At 31.0% G+C, this 21,720-nt stretch overlaps 2 protein-coding genes across 2 annotated transcripts in view; one reads left to right on the top strand and one right to left on the bottom strand.

Moving 5' to 3' along the window:
• Positions 1–310: 310 nt before the first annotated feature.
• On the top strand, positions 311–6,016 carry LOC139489169 (uncharacterized). The gene is made up of 6 exons (XM_071275336.1): positions 311–470; positions 610–819; positions 2,363–2,642; positions 3,811–3,903; positions 4,189–4,245; positions 4,802–6,016. Exons 3-6 carry the CDS (start codon positions 2,501–2,503, stop codon positions 4,885–4,887), a joined length of 378 nt encoding a protein of 125 aa, XP_071131437.1. The 5' UTR covers positions 311–470; positions 610–819; positions 2,363–2,500; the 3' UTR covers positions 4,888–6,016.
• A 12,928-nt stretch (positions 6,017–18,944) lies between these two features.
• LOC139489170 (substance-P receptor-like) overlaps positions 18,945–21,720 on the bottom strand; it is a 70,354-nt gene continuing 67,578 nt past the window's right edge. Inside the window, exon 4 of the mRNA XM_071275337.1 lies at positions 18,945–19,217. Within this exon, the coding sequence (XP_071131438.1) occupies positions 19,062–19,217 (156 nt within the window). The 3' untranslated portion in view covers positions 18,945–19,061. The remainder of the gene's footprint in view (positions 19,218–21,720) is intronic.

Raw genomic sequence — 21,720 nt, forward strand, 5'->3', positions numbered from 1 at the left:
TATTTTATTTAAAACGATCGCAATTTGAACCGATAAATGTGTACGGAAAGGAGTCATGATCACTGACTCAAAGAAAATTAATTATTTAAAGAGTTAGGAGTGGGGTTCCTCCTAGAACTAACGTAGGAAAATGGGTGATAAGATACGAAGTGGAATATACTTTCTCTCACTCTGAGTCTCAGTGACTGCTGTGGAAAGTAAACTTGGAATTGATAGTACAAAAATAAAACACAATAGGCCTATTTTCATTGTTCTTACAGGATACAACATATATAATATTATCATTTTAAGTAATTTAAGAAACAGTTTATGCATACACACTTATTGATACAACCAAGGTATAACAATAAACTATGACATAATTGTAGGTAGTAGAGATAAGAAATCCTTTGATAGTGATGACAGATCTCCATTAAAAGCTAGGAAATCCTTAAATAGCAAAGACAGTTCTCCATTTAAAGCAAGAAATGGTAGGTATTTTCTATATTTTGTATGTTTATATATTTTTTCTGTTCTAGACATAACTGTGTAGTAAGCTGATTTAAAAAAGAATACACAAGTTTCTTCGTAACACTTACTTCTAACACTATACAATTAATTTCTTTATAGGAAAAAGAAGTGTGGACAATTCTCCATTAAAAGCTAGGAAATCCTTTACAAATGAAGATAGTTTTCCATTAAAAGCTAGGAAATCCCTTACAAGTGAAGAAAGTTCTCCATTAAAAGCTAGGAAATCCCTTACAAGTGAAAATAGTTCTCCATTAAAAGCTAGGAAATCCCTTACAAGTGAAGATAGTTCTCTATTTAAAGCAATAAAAGGTGAGTGATAATATAAATATGTTATATACCTATTACCATTAAAAAGAGAAAGCTAACATAGGGGACAATGAAAGTTAATACCATTACTTTAACCATTCAAAATCCTGAAATTTAGTTTTTGATCCAGATAGTCATTTGAGCTTATGCCATCACTTGCTATAATCCTCATGAATTATTTCAAGAATCTTCTGTTCTGAATTTAATTGGTCAAATACTTCAAAAAAACTTAAAGTGAATGTTCCTTAGGGTATATAGTTTATAAATTTTAATTGATGATTTGATTCATCAACAAATCTTGATGCTGTTGCTAAGAAAAAGAACATAGTTTAGTGGTTTTTGTGAAATTGGTGTCTTTTTAATAGAATTATGCCATTTTCAATTAATATGTTTTAGTGCGTCTTTTTATGTTGTAATGTTATACTATTGTAAATAAGGTTAGGGTAAAGGTTGGCGTCTGTTAAAACATTCACACCTGTTGCATTTATTATATGCACCTGTCCTTAGTCAGGAGGCTGTTGTTTAGTGGTTGTCGTTTGTTGGTGTATTTCATATATGTTTCTTGTTTCTCGTTTTGTGAATAGATAAGGCCCTTGGTTTCCTGTTTGAATTGTGTAACACTGGTCATTTTGGGACTCTTTATAGCTTTCAGTTGGATGTGAGTCAAGGCTCTGTGAAGAAGGCATTACTTTGACCTACAATTGTTAAATTTGAATTCATTGTGACTTGGATGGAGATTTGTCTCATTGGCACTCATACAACGTCTTCTTATTTATATAAAGGTCAAATACAGTTTTGGGCTTATATCTCACTAAAGCAGTTAGAGCAAAAATAATGGAGGTTTATGTAAGTAATAGAACAAGATATATCTGCCATAAGATGAACAGTGCAATTGGACAACCCATTGTTTGGTAACCGTCCCGAAATGGTTGATTTTTTGGTTATTTCATTGTATCGTTAATTCTATTATAGATAGAGAGAAGTTAAAGTTAAAAAAATCAGCGAAGTAAGGTATAAAAATAAATCATTATCAGGTTAAGATCTATAGGCATTGTAACTTTCAGACATATCCAACAACCCATTGTCGGGTTACTGTTCCGAAATAGTTATTTTTTAGGGAATTTCATTGTTTTTGGTTATTATCTTCAATTTTTTTGGAGATATATATAGATAAAATGTTACAGCAAAAAATGTTCAGCAAAGTAAGATCTACACATGAGTCAAATGAGTGAAATTGAAATGAGATATTAAACTGTATGCTATTAAAATAGGAGGAACAATTTATTGGCTTATATTTTAAGATTCTGTGGATTTATTGATTTTCGTGGGATACCAATTTTTGTGGATTACGTGGGTGTAGGTGAATCACAGGCTTGTTTCAACACATAATAAAAACCATGAAATGAAATATACAAGAAAACACAATTTTTCCACAATCCACGAAAACTGGTACCCACGAAAATAAATGAATTCACAGTAAGACAACATGTTCCTATATACTTTTTTTATTTATTTTTATTGAAGTAAATGAAAAATATTTCCTCAGGCATGCCCACCTCCTTAGTTATAAAAGCAAAAGAAATGAAAGCTGAAATTATAGAGTATCTGCAGAATTATAAGCCATTTAAATCATTGCCAAAAGTTGGAGATCCTGTTTAACCATTATGTTGACAACACTAGAGGCATGTCTGAGGAAGTGAGAGATGAATTAACTTCATATCTCAGCTTGACATATAAAGACATTTTCAATCTATCTGTCAGTTCTGACATTCCATCTATGATGCACAACACTATATCATTCATAATACATCATTCAGGAAACAAAGGTACAACTTTTATGAGAGAAAACAATATTTTTTTTTACTTTCTGTTACAAAAGGAATAACAGTACTGTAGTTGAAGAGTTGCCACCGTCAATTGTTACACAGTAGACAGTATCAGAGACAGTAAAACAGTGATTTGCAACCATCAAATTAAAATTGACAGTGACAACTGTTCAAGTACAGTACTGTTATTCCGATTCTAATGCATTACAAAAAGAAAAAGTACGATACAACTTTAAAAAACGACTAAATTTGACAATTAGAAAAAAAATACGCGAAATTTCATGAATTATTTTGGCACAAAAATGTCATGGCTAAACGTGACGTCATACAAATGAAAACTTACAAACTGGAGGTTATTACTTTACCCGTACGCTTCAAATTACGATAACATTATATTAAAACGCCAAATTCAAGGTAGGCGTTGTTTTATTTTCAATTATATAGTAGTAATCGAACATTTGTTGATTCAATCAATTCAAAATGGGGGGGGGGGGGGTCCCTCCTTAGTTAAGCCTGACGAACTGTGGATTTGACAGCAAATTTTAGCCAATGAAAAAAAAATTGTTACATCCAAATTGCATTAGAATACTCATTATCTGAATAATAGAAATCTGTCACATTTTGTTATTGTTTTCCAGTTTCTTGTTTTTATATTACTGCATACACCTTAATATGTTATTTTATATGAAACCAATTTCTGCCTGTCATGGCATTGAAGGTTGTGTTCTATAAACATATAATTTATTCCATTTGAATTAAGGTAAATTTATAGAGATGACCTGCTGTTGAAAAAATACCCCATGTTTTTTTTTTCAGTGGTTTATTTATGTTAGTTGAAATGCTTTTGTAATAGGCCTAGCTAACTATAGCTAAGATGATAGACAAGTGCCTCATGTTCAATAATTTTCATGTAATACAGTAGCCCATTCAGAATTATTCAAAATGTTACAACTTACATGATCATCAGTGTAAAGGTTAAACTTAATGATATACATTTTCCGTTTTTACAGGAAAACAATGTTATTTCGTCTTAGATTTTATTCTTAAAAAATTCCCAATTTGATGTTTTAGGGACCAATTTGAAAACACCTAGAATCATCCCTGGTGGAATAACCTTGGTTTTTCTTTTTTTTCATTTACATTGTTACTCAACTGTTTAATTTTCCAGATTTAAATAATCCAATAGATGTTTGCCAAAATTTAGAAAGGATCAGTGAAACTACTGGAGAATATGAAAGGATTGGTAAAAATACTAAAAAGGGTAAATAATCTAAAGTTTTTACAACTTTATATCATTCCAAAGATTGTTTTTTCACAGTTTGTCTTTTAAATCTTATTTACATTCTGAATTGCAACTTGTATACTTTTGAAGGTTTGGCTGATAAAAGAATTTTATTCAGATTTTGAAAAGGATGATACCAGTTTGTGAAAAGAAGTTTCATCTTCAAAATGCAAATTTAAAACAGTTTTAATTGTATTAATTCCATACAAATATTTCAGGGAAGGTTAGAATGATTTTTTTTTTAAATCCTTATTTTCATTTCAGATGCAATTACAGGACTTATTAATCATTCATCGACAAAAGATAAAAAATCAGAAATAGGTGAGAAATCATTTAGTATAAAATAATAGTTGGTTAAAAAATCTTCTCCTCTGAAACTGCTGGGCCAAATTTAACCAAACATTGCCAAAATCATGATTAGGGTATCTAGTTTAAAAATTGTGTCCGGTGTCCCGGTCAACCAACCAAGATGGCCGCCATGGCTAAAAATAGAACATAGGGGTAAAATGCAGTTTTTGGCTTATAACTCAAAAACCAAAGCATTTAAAGCAAATCTGACATGGGAGTGAAATTGATCATCAGGTCAAGACCTATCTGCCCTGAAATTTTCAGATGAATCGGACAACCCGTTGTTGGGTTGCTGCCCCTGAATTGGTAATTTTAAGGAATTTTTGCTGTTTTTGGTTATTATCTTGAATATTATTATAGATAGAGATAAACTGTAAACAGCAATAATGTTCAGCAAAGTAAGATTTTGTTTAATATTCACATAGACCAAGGTGAGCGACACAGGCTCTTTAGAGCCTCTAGTTTTAAAAGCAATGTATTTGCATAATAATAGTCTTTTTAGTTAGTAAAATAAGTTGATGTTTTGTAGGCAGAAAAAGATCAGGAAATAAGAAAATAGATACAGCAGAATCCAAGAAGTGTACAGTAAGACTGACTGATATTGGTTCTATTTAAAACTTGAAAACATATGTAAACAAGACAGAGAAAAAAAGAAAAAGAAGGAAGATATGTGTAAAGAACTTGTAAAAAAAATGTTATATGTTAAAGGGGCACTAGCTGTCAAATTCATGTTCACCGATTTTACTTAATTTCTGTATTTGATTTATATTAATGAATAATGTTAACATTTATCCAACCTATTAAAAGTCTAAAATAAATTATTAAGAGGACACGGTATAAAATTACATAGCTTCATTTCGTGTGTTCTCAGTCTAGACCGCCATCTAATTAATTATTGAGTTGACCTCTAAAGTCATTCAATGACCATATAAGCGATGTAAGCATAAATATAGATTTAAATAGATTAAGCAAATTCATGCTCTTGGATTATTCTAGGTCTATTTAATTTTATATTATAGATGAAAAATTAATGTTTATCATCGTTTTTATCTGTATAAGAATGATTTTCTGTGGATCAAATCAGTCAATCAATTGATTTACCTTTGTTTCACTTTCAATGTTGATATTCTTTTCCTTTAAATAATTTTACACATTCAATTCATGTGTTATCCATTTCAAGCTAAGGAGTTAAATTGAAGTTCACATTAATACAAATTCAATGAGGTTGAATTATTCACTTGCAAGTGAATAATTCATTATCAATGATTTTAGCTTATTTTGACAGAACTAAATCTTACTGGCTGCTAAAAGCGAATTATTATTTCACAATTTGTATTTCATTAGTGATTGAGCAAAAAAAAATAATAAATAATTGTTTTTTTATATATCTCGTAGCTAGTGCCCCTTTAAGATTTAAATAAGTCCATCTGATATGAAACAACAAATTCAGGATACTTTGTGTCATATTTCAAATAAGTTTAATGTATATCTACTTATGATAAAACTATGGTATTGCAAAATGTTGTAAATTTTTTTTTGTCTTATTGATGAAGATCGATAAAAGGAAAAGTAAAAAAGCCTGTGAAGTAAGAATCTAAGTAAATATATTAATATATAACAAAATCCCTTCAAGAAAATATTGTGACCTTTAATTTAGTCATGCAGTTCTATGACAGCAGAACTTTTTTTATGTTATGTAACTTTACCATAAGTTTGACCAAATGCAAAGCAAATGCAAAGCAAACAATAACTAGAGGCTCTAAAGAGCCTGTGTCGCTCACCTTGGTCTATGTGCATATTAAACAAAGGACACAAATGGATTCATGACAAAATTGTATTTTGGTGATGGTGATGTGTTTGAAGTTCTTACTTTACTGAACGTTCTTGCTTCTTACAATTATATCTATAATGAACCTTGCCCATTAGTAACAGAGAAAAATATTTGGTAAAAATTTACATAAATTTACCGAATTAATGAAAATTGTTAAAAATTTACTATAAAGGGCAATAACTCCTTAAGGGGTCAATTGACCATTTAGGTCATGTTAACTTATTTGTAGATCTTACTTTGCTGAACATTATTGCTGTTTACAGTTTATCTCTATCTATAATAGTATTCAAGATAATAACCAAAAACGGCAAAATTTCTTTAAAAATTACCAATTGGAGGTCAGCAAGCCAACAACCGATTGTCCAATTCATCTGAAAATTTCAGGGCAGATAGATATTGACCTGATAAACATTTTTATCCCTTGTCAAATTTCCTCAAAATGCTTTGGTTTTTGAGTTATAAGCCAAAAACTGCATTTTACCCCTATGTTCTATTTTCAGCCGTGGCGGCCATCTTGGTTGGTTGACCGGGTCACGCCACACATTTTTTAAACTAGATACCCCAAAGATGATTGTGGCCAAGTTTGGATTAATTTGGCTCAGTAGTTTCAGAGGAGAAGATTTTTGTAAAAGATTACTTAGATTTATGAAAAATGGTTAAAAATTGACTATAAAGGGCAATAACTCCTAAAGGGGTCAACTGACCATTTCGGTCATGTTGACTTATTTGTAAATCTAACTTTGCTGAACATTATTACTGTTTACAGTTTATCTCTATCTATAATAATATTCAAGATATTGGCGGCCATCTTGGTTGAATGACCGGGTCACGCCACACATTTTTTAAACTAGATTCCCCAATGATGATTGTGGCCAAGTTTGGTTTGATTTGGCCCAGTAGTTTCAGAGGAGAAGATTTTTGTAAAAGCTAACGCCGGACGACGCCGGACGCCAAGTGATGAGAAAAGCTCACTTGGCCCTTTGGGCCAGGTGAGCTAAAAATCAGGAAAGAGAACACATGGATGTATATTAATTCTGTTTGACTTGAATTTACATTATTATAATGTTTGTTATGTCTGCAAATTTTCAATATTATTTTTTCATGGAGTAAATGAGTCTGCATTGCAAACAAAAGAGTGTATTACACAGTTCTTTCCATTAAGTTCATATTTATGCACAAAAAAAATCATAATTATGAGTACTGTTTTTTCACTGTTTATTGTATACACCCCTATATCATGTACATAGTATAAGAAGCTTGAGAAAAAAGTTTCCATGTGTATAACAGGGACATATCCGAAAAGTTACAACTTCATAAGTTCAAATTCAGTAAAGTTTTGCTTGAGTCTGATTTTTTTAGCAAGAACTTAATATATATATAGAAAATTCAAGTCAAAGATGACCTTGATTTTTGCAATGATATATATACATAGATATACTACTTTTACTTAATCATTCTGCTTGAATATCAAACTTGTCAAATTTTAAAATTAAATAAAAAACCAAACAAATACTTGTGTTTAATGATCTTCATACTGTTAGCGTTCAACCAGGATGAAGAGATTATGCTCAAAATTGTCTCTTTATTGGATTGAATGAAAGAGTTTTTATCTTTAATATGAGAAAAGTAGGAAAATTATAGATACATTGAAAGAGATTGAACCTTATAGTTATTTTTAGTTACAGTGAGGATAATGATATAATAAAGACTATCTTGTGATTTTATTGTTGTTGTTTGTTTATATAAACAATGTATTAAGTTTCTGTGAATAGGTATAGTTTCTTTATTTATTCCCTGTTCTGTTACATTATCAGTTTTTTTGTGTGGACCTTCAGAATTTGTGGATAATCTTTTGCAACATAAATGTCAAAATATTCACGCATCATGCATCTTTAACTTTATTTTTCTTTACCTATAATATGAACCATAATGTATATAGATATAATCCTTTTACTTCATCATTCTGCTTGGATATACAAGTTGTCTAATTATTGAATTGAATAAAAGACAAATACTTGTGTTTAATGATCTTCATACTGTTAGCGTTCAGCCAGGATGAAGAGATTATGCTCAAACTTGTCTCTTTATTGGATTGAATGAAAGAGTAAGTTTTTACCTGTCCAAGTCATTATACTGTTAGAGTACAGCTAGGATGAGAAATAAATGCTACAGTGTTAAATTTAAAAACAAAATTGATTGAGAAATATATATTTTAACTTCTGAAAACAATGATAAAAAATGAATCAACAGTAATAAGGATATTTTTTTGTATATATATGTACATAAATCATGTAAATATTTATATATGTTGTATTCAAGTTGCAATTTTGTACATGTTATATCATGTACGGAAATATTGTACATGTTATAACTTGTATATAATTGCAAAAAGGCTTGTTATGAACTGTACAAAAATACCTCAAACATAGTATAACATGTACAATACATTGCTTAAAAATGGTTTAAATTTTACAAAATTTTAAAATGAATTAAAATAAAGCTGCAAATACATTCAAATTTTACTGACTAAAAAAAAGTAAACTCAGAATGTAATTTTAAGAGCACAGTGATCAGAAAGTTTTAGAATTATTTGTATTGCTTCACGATTCATGTTGGCATAATATGTTTTCATAACATGTTTTTAGCTGACCTGGCCTAAAAGGTCGAGTGAGCTTTTCTCATCACTTGGCGTCTGTCGTCCGTCGTCGTTAACTTTTACAAAAATCTTCTCCTCTAAAACTACTGGGCCAAATTAAACCAAACTTGGCCACAACCATCATTGATGTATCTTGTTTAAAATTTGTGTTTTTTTACCCGGCCAACCAACCAAAATGGCAGCCATGGCAAAAAAAAAAGAACACAGGGGTAAAATGCAGTTTTTGGCTTAAACTCAAAAATCAAAGCATTTAGAGCAAATCTGACATGGAGTAAAATTGTTTATCAGGTCAAGATCTGTCTGCCCTGAAATTTTCAGATGAATCAGTCAACCCATTGTTGGGTTGCTGCCCCTACATTGGTAATTTTAAGGAAATTTTACTGTTTTTGGTTATTATCTTGAAAATTATTATAGATGGAGATAAACTGAAAACAGCAATAATGGTCATCAAAGTAAGATTTAGAAATAAGGCAACATGACCAAAATGGTCAGTTGATCCCTTTAGGAGTTATTGCCCTTTATAGTCAATTTTTAACCATTTTTTGTAAATCTCCATGATCTTTTACAAAAATCTTCCTCTCTGAAACTACCGGGCCAAATTAATCCATACTTGGCCACAATCATCATTAATGTATCTTTTTTTTACCCGGCCAACCAACGAAGATGGCCGCCACGGCTAAAAATAAAATTTGGAGGTTAAATGCAGTTTTTGGTTATTACTCAAAAACCAAAGCATTTAGAGCAAATCTGACAATGGGTAAAATTGTTTATCTGGTCAAGATCTATCTGCCCTGAAATTGTCAGATGAATCAGACAACCCATTGTTGGGTTGCTGCCCCTAAATTGGTAATTTTAAGGAAATGTTACTGTTTTTGGTAATTATCTTGAATATTATTATGGATAGATATAAACTGTAAACAGCAAAAATGTTCAGCAAAGTAAGATTTACATATAAGTCAGAGAATCAAAATGGTCAGTTGACCCCTTTAGGAGTTATTGCCCTTTATAGTCCATTTTTAACAATTTTTTCGTAAATCTAAGTTAACTTTTTCAAAAATCTTTTTTTTTGAAACTACTAAGCCAAATTTTACCAAACATTGCCAGAATCATTATTAGGCTATTAAGTTTTAAAATTGTGTTTTGTGACCGGGCTAACCAACCAAGATGGTCGCTACGGTGAAAAATAGAACATAGGGGTAAAATGCAGTTTTCGGCTTATAACTCAAAAACCAAAGCATTTAGAGCAAATCTGACAAGAAGTAACATTGTTTATCTGGTCAAGATACATCTGCCCTGAAATTTTTAGATGAATCGGACAACGCGTTGTTAGGTTGCTGCCCCTAAATTGGTAATTTTAAGGAAATTTTGCTGTTTTGGGTTATTATCTTGAATATTATTATAGATAGAGATAATCTGTAAACAGCAATAATGTACAGCAATTTAAGACTAAAAAATAAGTCAAAATGACCAAAATAGTCAATTGACCCCCTAAGAAGTAATTGTCCTTTATAATCAATTTTTAAAAATTTTCATAAAATTTGTAAATTTTTACTAACATTGTCCACTGAAACTACACGGACAAGTTTATTATAGACAGAGATAATTGTAACAGCAAAAATGTTCAGTAAAGTAAGATGTTCAAACACATCCCAATCACCTTAACCAAATTTTGTCATGAACTGTCTGCTTCCTGTGTTTAATTCACATATACCAAGGTGAGCGACACAGGCTCTTTAGAGCCTCTAGTTAATATATATTATATTCAGTCCACCGTGGCCTATAGAAGTTTTATGCTGTTTGACCCACTGCAATGATGAATTATAAGAATAAGTTATAAACTTTTTATATTTTGTCAATGTTAAAGATAATTGGATATATTAGATTTTGTTGATTCTTGATTAACCTTCAAGGGTCACATTAAAGACCAAATGTTTGGACATTCAAAGAGTGTTTTAAAAACAATATCCACATGATTGTCTGAAGGTTTGCTGTGGTGTAGAAGCATCTTGAAAACATATCTGCTTCTATCCTTTTTCCTTTTTGGGGCGGGCAAGAATATAATTATTAATAGGGAACTATAATTAAATAGTTAAGAAAAAAAAGGAAAAGGGATATTGCAATTCTATCATGAATAAGCTAATTCTTCATTTAAACTTTGGTCATGATGGTGAACCCAGTGTGGTTACCCTTGCGCCCTAGACCAAAGTTCATTTAGCACTAAAAAGAAGTGAGTTTTTATTAGATGTTGTTAATAATTATATGCAAATGCCAAATGAAAATGATGTAATAGAAATAGAAATTATTTTATCGGAGTATAATCGCAATTTTACATAAGGCTTTTTAGTTAAATGCTTAGTAAATGACAACAGTGAAGTAAAAATATGTAGAGAGGGCAAAACAGCTCTTCTTGTTCCACTGATTGAAAAGTTTTAACTGGAAACAGACTTTGTTAAACTGCTTCTGCCACGAAAAATCAGTGCAAAAAATGCTGTTGCAATTCATTCGCTTTATATCAAACCAATGTATCGTTCTGTCATTAATGAGTTTTATTTACTTAATTTACATGGAGTTAGTTCACAGGGACATATAAGTGCAGAAGATTTTATGAGGTTATTGCATGAACTTAAAACCTGTCATGCTCATTATTTAGTGCACATTTAACCAGTTTGCATTTGTTTGAGATGCACTGAATATAGACATGAAAGACTTAATCAGCTTTCAGAATGTACCTATGCAACACCTTACCATGGTCCTATTACAAATAGCCCTTTTCGTAATTTACCAGTAGGACAACAACAGTTAACAGGTGGTATTCTGTTATTCCATAGTTTACTTGTATCACATGTTCACATTATTTTATTGTTATGTATTTATTATGCTAATAAATTATTTTAATCATATATAAGTTTCTAGTAGTTGTTGATTTATTGATAGAAGAAACATACTAAAAATAATAAAACAGAAAACAAAAGGATTTGAACATGTTGAAGTGGGCATATTTTTAATGAATCCTTAAGGACTCAAGGTCTGTTGATTATATCTGATACGGAAATGTGGTTTTCTATTTCTTTTTTATGTATATGAATGGAACAATTTCTCCCTATAGTTTCAAATGTAGGCAACCGATGTTCGATAGTCATAATTCGATAAAAAGGAAACAAACCCAGACTGCAAGCAAAATCTAAGAGAACGAATCAGTCGCTAAAAGGAAATAAAGGAACAACAAAAATACTAAACTCCAAGAAAAATCTAAGTAAAAAACATCGCAAATAGCCTGTCCAAAACAAAAGCTTATAGAAACGGACAAACTGATAAACAACTGACATATTCTTAACTTGGTACAGGACATAATTTAAAAAAATGGTTGGAGTTCCACCAGGTTTATGCTTTTTATTGTTTGTTATTGTCTTGATGTATTATTGTGTTTCATTTAGCTTGTTGAATTTGTTGCTGTGTTGCTTATAACTTTTTACCTCATTTGACAAGAGACAGTGCCCTTTTTCAATTTTTGTTTTATCGTGGACTGAGACTCTCCTTGTTGGGGTATTTTGAAGTTTCTCAACATAACAGTTTTATTTCTTATTTTCCTCCTTCCATAGTAATAAACTCTAGACATGAAATAATTTTTATAGTTGGGTAAGGTTTCATGATTGCCAAATGATGTACTATCCAGCCAAAGACAATGAATATTACAGTATAGCCTTCATCATGAAAAAACTCTTTAATCGTACCGAAAGCAACAGTAATATACCGCCATAGTCATAAATCTAATAAAACAATAAAAACAAATCCGGATTACAAACCAAAACCGAACAATCAACCACAAGAGGAAAACAATAGAACAGCAAAAAAACTGAACTACAACAAAAATAAACGCCAAGTTGAACATACATATAAGCTGTATAGTCAGAAATAACATTCAGAGACACAGTTGAAAGAGATTATTCAAAAGTTGAGACCAAGTTAAGTATAAACCTTGAATGAGAGTATAGGATATTAAAGTACACCAAATATCAGGACCCTATCATTTCTGTCAGCAGAACAAGTGTTCTCCATAGAAAAAAGATCAATTTCAACGAGTGAATCAGCCATATAATACCAGTATTAAACTCTAGCTCACTTTATAGACATTAAGTTATAACACAAAATTATAAGCTTTCGCCGAAAAATGAAGGGCTTGTTTTATGCATACATAAAAATTGATAGCATGTAGAAATTCCATTACATTTCATAAACAAAGTGTCCCCGGAGTGCTTTTCTGGATGCTTCTTCAGCGGGAGCGCACAAATGAGTTGTTCATAATTGTCAATGCCAAAATTTTGAAATGTCGACTTATGTTACTTTTATGTTGGTTTATATCATTTTATTTGTTTTGTTTTGCACTTATCTTTAACGGTTGACATTCTCAGTCATACCACCAGTGGATGAGAAGGTAAACATGCTTAAGTGGAAGGTTCTGAACTACAAATGTATAATCTCAACTAGAGTGGTAAACATGCATATTATATATAAAAACGTGAGCATCGGTAATTTCCTCCAAAATCACACGTTGCACGAGTTAAAAAATACTGTTGTCATCATTTAGTCCACTATAGCAAACAAAGTTTACCTTACATTTTCCGCCCGTGTTGTTTAACATATTACATATAACAGCATTTTTAAAACAGTTCGTGACTGGGGTCAGACCAAGATAACCGTTTACAACAAAAATTGCTGCACAAGTGATAAAAATGAAACTATTCTGGGTTTATCTTCATCATTTACGCTCAGAACCTTATATTAGAAAGCTAAGGATGTAAAAAACAAAACAGAAACAGTTGAAGTGCCAAAAAAACACACAAAAAAGATAAAATAGTTGAAGGCCAGCTGTGGTGACATCACAATAAAGCAACTAATTACATCATAATTAATTATGTCATAATGAAATTATCACAATTCGGAAGACTTATCCTTGGTACCTTATTCATAAAATATAGGGAAGGATGAAAGGAATTACATCACTTTAAAGTTGTCTGATTTGGGATAACAAATCTTTGTATTTTTCTACCTTAAAATAAATAATATAAAGTTAATACAATTATTCAAGCTTTTAAGAGACAGAAGTTAAATCATTGAAGCGCTTTTTTATGCTGAACTCACCTGCACGTTTGAAAAGTCCTTAGATTTATCATTTATTTAAAGCGTTTGAAAGATAAAGAATTTTAAAGACTACAAAATGGCGCAAATTTATATTTTATTTATGGTTACATGACAAAACATCAAATGTTTGCGTTTTATGAACTGCAATGCGAATTTTCTTTTAGAGAAAGAAGTATACAAAAAACAGTGGGAGAAATCAGGAATCTTTTACGTGAGTATTTCTTTATATTTGACTTGTTTATCTAGTTTTTATTTGAATGAAAAAATGTAAACAAAGTATCTACGATACTCATATGTTCATACACAAGTTCTATAGCTGGTATATATGACCAAACAGCTCGGTAAATGGTTGGTTGTTATACATTTATTTTCATTCATCTTTTATTTAACATATTTTGGACAACTTCACTCTCCTGTTCAGAGCCAAAAACCCTCTTTAGGTTAATTTGTCTTGTCTTGACTTTATCTTTATGGATTATATATTGTCAAATGAACAAACGACATATATAATATATGTGGACACACAATATAATATACAGTACTGTCAAATATGAATTTGAAGTATACAAGATGATGCTCTGGAAGGAAGTGAACAACAGAGTGTACATAATTTTAATTGTAAATTGGCGAATGAATACGGTTCCTGAAGAAGAAAAAGAAGAAGAAGAAGAAGAAGAAGAAGAAGAAGAAAAAGAAAAAGAAAAAGAAAAAGAAGAAGACGGAGAATGATAACAAACGTTTAACGAAAATACCGTGTCATGAATAGGGTAGAAAATGCAGTTGTTGTTCTTCTGTAAAAACCTACGTGTTAACTACCTGTGTTACTTAGTATTATAAAATCAAGACACAGGGCAGATACAGCCATTTTCAAAAGGAGGAAAGGGGAAGGGTCCAACCATATGTTCCCAGGAGTTCCAACACCAGAACCCCCTCCCATATCCGCCCCTGAGACAATATACACAACATCTTAAATGTTGATTATTTTACATTTATTGTATCAAACATAAAATTTATTATTTTGCGAAAAAAGCTAAAACTTTAGTATTTCATATCATGTAACTTCAACATTATAAGAACTTGTTCAAATTGCGAAAAAATGCTAAAATTTTAGCTTAACAAATTTAATCGTTTGTTATGCAGTTAAAATTTTAGCCGTACGAGTTTTGAATTCAAATTTTGGGTAGGCTTAAAGTTTAGTTTTATTACATACATTTATTGTGTATTATATATACAAAGGGAATGCTAAAGTTATAGCAAACATAACATTATTTTTCTTTTTATTGCAGGATAATACTAAAACAGCTGTGAATTTTCTTTTCTTTTTTCTTTAATAGATAAATTGTATTCAGCTGAATTATTGAGAAGCTGAATTCAGTTTCTCTAACACAAAAGAAAATTAAGTATTCCAACATAGATGCGAAGTGTTCCTTCAATATGACATAGTTATTCAAAAAGATATATGTAAGTATTCAGAAATTTAATTAAACACACATAATTTTAGCGAAAAACACTAGACTTTTAGCCATTTTGCAAAGATTCGTTACAAACCATTTTGAGAATGAAAATTGCAGAGTATCAAAATTTATTGCAGTCCGTTGTATATAATGTTATTTCGTGTTTTTTTTTCTCGTTTAGTTGTTACTGCCGAATTCATTTTGTTTTTCTGTCTGTTATAGTATTTACTTTTAAGTAAAAGTGTATTTTCTACTCATTCTTGTTTTTATTTTTGTTTGTTTTTATTTTGTTTGCTTTTTCCGTAAGTTCACTTTATTTTTAAGTTCTCTTGTCATGTTTTATAAAAATATTTTAAAATAGTAAAAAATGTACACATATTAAAATAAAATTCGTTTACCAACACATACTGATACAGAAGATACACATATTTCTCAAAGAACAACAGTTTATTACAAAAGCGAGACATAGAGATCATATACATTCCGTCTTCTGCATTCACAAATATTCACTCTGTGGTTAAAGTGTTTTAAACTTTAGTAACTTTCTTAAACTATCCAGGATTTCTACTAAACAAGGACAGAAGCTTGTTTATGATCACAAGACAACTTTCAAATGTAAATATTGTAAATGAAAAAAACGTTAATCCGTATTTTTATTTATAGATGAACTTAGTTTAGATACTTTCACTGTGGTAAAAGTCTTAAAAAAAATCATATTTTCATGTCGGGGACTTGTATTAATCGTTCGACTTTACGGAAGGGTTTTTATCGTTATTGGAGGTCGTTTTGTTGCCTATAATTGATTATGCCCACTTCATTTTAGAAGATTGAGCGTACACATACATGTTTATCACGTCATATTCTTTATGTGCCTGTCCAAAGTCAGTGGCTTGCAGTTCAGTAGTTGTCGTTGGTTCGTGTCTGTCATATCGTTTTTTTTCTTTATAAATTAGGCCGTTAGTTTTCGAATTTAATTGTTCCGTGTTTGTTCATGTCATGACCTTTTATATATAGCCGACTATAAGGTATTGTCGCTTAACATAGCTTACATCCAATTAATTTGATGGATAGTTGTCTAATTGCAAATCTTATCAAATCTCCTTGTTTTTCTGCAGGCTACGATGACAATCTGAGTTAACGCGCGTTTACTTCAAACAGTCGTGCGTATACTTTTTACAAACATTAGAAGACGCGCCTTTTCCTACGTTAACGCGGAAGTAAACGCAAAAGTAAACACCCGTTTACTTTTTAATTGATAAGAAGACGTGCCATTTTTGCATTAACTCGGAGGTAAACGCGAAAGTAAACACCTGATTACTTTTCATGTCTACTAAAATTTCTGATTTAGCGCAATGTTAACGCGTTGTTTACATGGCGTGCACGCGAATAAACACCGCGTTAACTTTTTTCGGCTAGTCTTCATGTAATGGTTTGTCTGCATCCAACTGTAGTGTTGTCCTTTATTTTTTAAACACTTTCATATAAGCAAGAGGCAGTAAGTTGTTATCAAATTGTTCGTTTGTAGGTTTATTTGCGTTTGTTTTTGTTGCAATATTTTGTTACTGTTGTTTCTTTGATTTCCTCTTATATTTGATGTGCTTCCATCAGTTTAAGTTTGTGGAACGGATTTGTCTTCTCTCAATCGATTTTTGACATTTGAACACTGGTCTGATACGGATGCCTTTACTTATAGATCCCAAATGTTCGTGTTGATCAGTATTCAATTTTTAATGGCGTGCAGGAAAACAAACCTTTTATCAACCATCAATGAAAGTATTTCCAGCGTTAATGATATTTCCATACGTCATATGTACATGATGTAAATACTTTAGCGTGCAAAATCTTCACATTGAAATCTAATTTCTTTTTTGTTCATTGTAGTTGGTGATCAGTTTGGCTAAAGTTTATTTAAACTGGGTGATAAAAGAAAATTTTACGATTTTTACAATAGTGCAGGTGATATACTATATAAGGTTTCAAAATCGCAGATTATTACACGATGAAAAGAGAGTCGTGGTGTAGTGGTGAGTACATTGCACTATTAACGCCAAGGTTCCTGGTTCGATCCCCATTTTGGGCAGAAAAATTCAGGGACTGACACCGTTGGCTAGTTATGTCTAGAGAAACAATAATTGTCCGTTTAAAAGGAACAATAACTGGATGGCGTTAAGAGAAAGCCTCATCTCTTGCACGTAAAAGACACCCTTGTAGATCTCGAAAAAGAGCAGACTTATGCTGCTTCAAGTCAGCACTCGCACCCACAAAGTGGAAAGGGATTACTGTTAGTTGCAATAAGTTGTTTCCCAATTCACTAACAATAAATATATTTAAACGTACCAGTTTTAATCCTCAATAATTTATATATTCCGGAGCGCATTTCTCACCATAAAATACAACTATATAAGTTCTTTTCCCTCTAATATTAGTTACAAATCAGAGGAATAAGTTGTTTACCAATTTTCACATTACATTTATCTAATCAAAACAGGCACAATTTCAACCAGCATCGAAGAAACCATTTGCATTTATACAATATACAAACAGTTACGAATCATTAACCCTCCTTTTCAACATTTTATATTTTCATTTTCATATTTTATTTCATGTAGGAGATATATCACCATTTATTGCTATTATAAGTATTCCAGATGTACGGTTGATAATAACATGAAAGTGTGCTGATGTTCAAATGATATTGAACTATCACTTTGGTTCTCCTATGAAATAAGCAATCAATATGCCTTGCTTAATCAAAACAAAATGTAAAGAGTTCTGATATTTTCTAAATGTATTACTTGAATAAATGTGATGTATCTACTTACAATCATAACATATATTTCAACTGATTATGATAACTAAACCAAGACAATATAGAACTCGCCAATATTACTGCCTGTAAACTGATGGTCTCGAAATATGCACGGTGGCAGTGCTTCTAAACGGACATGAATAGTAACATACCTTACTTTAGTTCTCAATAGAAAACACACAAATCATGTCATACTCCTAAGAAGCTAAATACTGATACAAAAGTGGGGAAAGTTCAAAGATGTTAGTCAAAGTCCCCACTAACAGAAGAAAAGCCCATCATGAATAGCAATTAAAGGAATCCAAAGACAAACAGCAATCTAAGATTAAGAATAGACAACTACACCTTCAACTACGCCCTCATTGAAATCGAAAGTGGCATTTGTTGTTCAAATTTGTAAACAAGTTCTTATAACTTTTTTTGTGTAGTTATTGCCTTTTTTGGTTAATTTCTCAATAAAAGGAAACGGTTCAATTATAACACTTCACAGAAAAACCGAAACCAACAACAAAGTCATAGACGACGACATCGACGATGACGACGACGATGATGATGATGAGGAGGAGGAGGAGGAGGAGGAGGAGGAGGAGGAGGAGGAGGAGGAGGAGGAGGATTATGTTAAAAAAAAACAGATTACGGTTGTAGTGATAATACTGATGATAATTTTACAATGTTATATGATGACGAAGATACATAAAATTATCAAAAAGTTAAAACAACATACCTGGATTCATAGTTAAAAAACTAGTTTAAAAAAATATATCGAAATATAATGTTTTCCTGATTATTGTATTAACATAGTATATATCATAGAGATAACGGTTATGTCTAGGTCACAGTCGTTTCACATGTATTTTACAAATTATTATACAAATGTCTGCCTTTGTTTTACTATTTTAACTAAGTCTTTGAAAACGTTCGAAGACTTCTTGAACTATTTCCTCGAATTGCCATTTCTGTGTAACAACTTCGTTGTCCAATTGAATTCTTTCGATACTGCTTACAACAGCAGGCACATGTTGTAAACAAATTCTTGAATTCCTTTTTAAACTTCTCCTGCAAAAGAAAAAAAGCTATAGACACCCATAAATATTTGCAAGATTGTAAGCCACCTTTTAATTCTTCGCTATATTTTTATGTACCTGTAATATTTATGTATTTAACGTTATACAACACAGTGAGTATGTTATCCATTAAATTTGTTCAAAAACTATTTCTATGTTCACTCCAATGTGATCCATGAGATTGTAAAATGAGACTTTTTGAAAGCTGTTCGACAAGACAGTATAAACAACAAATGATAAGCGATAAGTGTAAAAATGTTGAGGTAAGGTATCATTACAAATAAGTCGACTTTCAACCAAGGGTAAAACGAAGCAGTAGTAAGCATTATAGACCACCAGACACATGTCTTTAATAAGAAAACACATGACTTATAATCAGTTAAAAGGGGGTGCGATGCGACATGAGTTTTTTTTACAAGAATTAGGTGTTTGTGTTAATCATGATCAAGGATAGGTACATAAAATATACTCAAGACAATCACAAATATAAGAGTAATTTTACCATTCTTAATCGGCCCTAGTTTGTAATCACATTCCAAAATGTTGAAGAATGTATTTTGTTCTTATTACGCTCTAGTTTAAAATGACATACACACATGTTAGAGTAGATATGTTGTTTTTATAAAGCCCTAGTTTGTAGTTAAATTCAGAAATATGAACATGATTAAAGAATCTACAACTTTCTAATTACGCCTTAGCTGGTATTGACATTCACACATATTAGAATATATATATCGTTCTTATTACGCCCTAATTTGTAATGACATCCATCAATGTAAAGATAAGATATATCGTTCTGATAAAGCCCTAGTTTGTAGTGCAATTAAGAAATATTAAAATGATTAAAAAATATACATCGTTCTTATTACGCCTTAGCTGCTTTTGACGTTCACAAATATCAGAGTATATATATCGTTGTAATTACGCCCTTGTTTGCAATGACATCCACTAATGTCAAGATAAGACTTATCGCTCTTATAACGCCTTAGATTGTAATGTGAATATCTTAAGTTTTAATGTCTAGGTTTACGTGTTCTAATCTTAACCTGAATTTACAAGGAAAAGGGCATTTAATATTTGTAAATGTCTTTTAAAATCATTTATATTGGAACCCGTTTCACTTCCGTTATTATTTGTTTTTCCTTTCTGTCAGCTATAAAACATTGTTAGACATAAAAAAAAATCATATCACTTCTGAGGAAACATTTATGTTTTCATTATAATTTTATTTAGGGACAGGTATCTTTTAAAATACCAAAAAACCAATAAAGAAATTGACTTCGATGATTTTCTAAATGCACACAATTATTGTGTACTAAACTAGTAAAACCAAGGTGACTCGGTATGCACGTATAGCAATAAATGTGCAATAAATGAAATTACCTTATAACATGTTGATGCATTTTACAGTAATAAACATGATTATTCCTTTGATTATAGTAATAATTTTCAACTATTGACGTAATTAAACGTGTACATCAATGATGGTTTTATCAAGACAATATTATTTTAAGAATATCACAGGAAGATCGAATTGTTCAGTTAGTAGTGAAACAGCTAAACTCTTTTCCTGTGCTAATATATATCGTAAAAGATCTATTTTCATATGTGCAATTTATATAAAAATAATAACCCTTCTTATAGAAATACCTTCTAACAATTTTTTTAACATAGATACATGTGAGTCCAAACACATTTCTGATTTCCAAAAGTGATATCTTTGTATCTATAAGAACTGATTGAAATGTATAAATGCAGTTTAAGACATGATCATGTTTGTAGAAACTCGGTCTTCTCCTTTAAAAACTCATGAGATTCCCTTAGTTGTTGATGGTAACCTGTATTCTTTTATTCGATTGAATCATATAAAAAACAAGAAAAACTGTTACCGCAATTTCAATTCTTACTCAGCTGTATGTAGAGTTATGAGAACAAATTACTGAAACCGGTCACGTCCACTTGTATTTGTATTTGTATTTGTAGTATTTTTATTTTTATCCGTCTGATGAGTTAAGCCTTTTACAAACTGATTTGTATAGTTCGTTCTTATGTTGTACTGTTACACCAATGTCCCAAGTTAGGTGGAGGGTTTGGATCCCACTAACATGTTTAACCTTTCAACATTATCTATGTATGTGCCTGTCTCAAGCCAAGAGCCTGTAATTCAGTGGTTGTCAATTGTTTGTGTGTTACATATTTGTTTGAAGTTTATTTTTTGTAAAGAAATAAGGTCGTTAGTTTTCTTGTTTCCTGTTTTACATTGTCATTTCGGGGTCGTTTATACCTGACTATGCGGTATTGGCTTTGAAGGCCGAACGGAAACCTGTTATTGTTAATTTCTATGTTATTTTGGTTTTTTGTTGAAAGTAGTCTCATTGGCAATCATACCACATCTTTATTTTACACATTATATTCAAAGTATGAATGGTTGACCCATATGATATGTCTGTGTTTCAAAATATCTTTGGAAAGCAAAAACGTTGTTTAGTTGGAAA

Source organism: Mytilus edulis, chromosome 9 (assembly GCF_963676685.1).
Source record: "Mytilus edulis chromosome 9, xbMytEdul2.2, whole genome shotgun sequence".
Lineage (NCBI taxonomy): Eukaryota > Metazoa > Mollusca > Bivalvia > Mytilida > Mytilidae > Mytilus > Mytilus edulis.

Excerpts from the sequence above, each read along its gene's own strand:
- LOC139489169 (XM_071275336.1), top strand. The coding sequence starts at position 2,501 with ATGTCTGAGGAAGTGAGAGATGAATTAACTTCATATCTCAGCTTGACA. Across the intron at positions 2,643-3,810 it reads ACATCATTCAGGAAACAAAG|ATTTAAATAATCCAATAGAT; the intron begins GTACAACTTTTA and ends TTAATTTTCCAG. Across the intron at positions 4,246-4,801 it reads AGATAAAAAATCAGAAATAG|GCAGAAAAAGATCAGGAAAT; the intron begins GTGAGAAATCAT and ends GATGTTTTGTAG.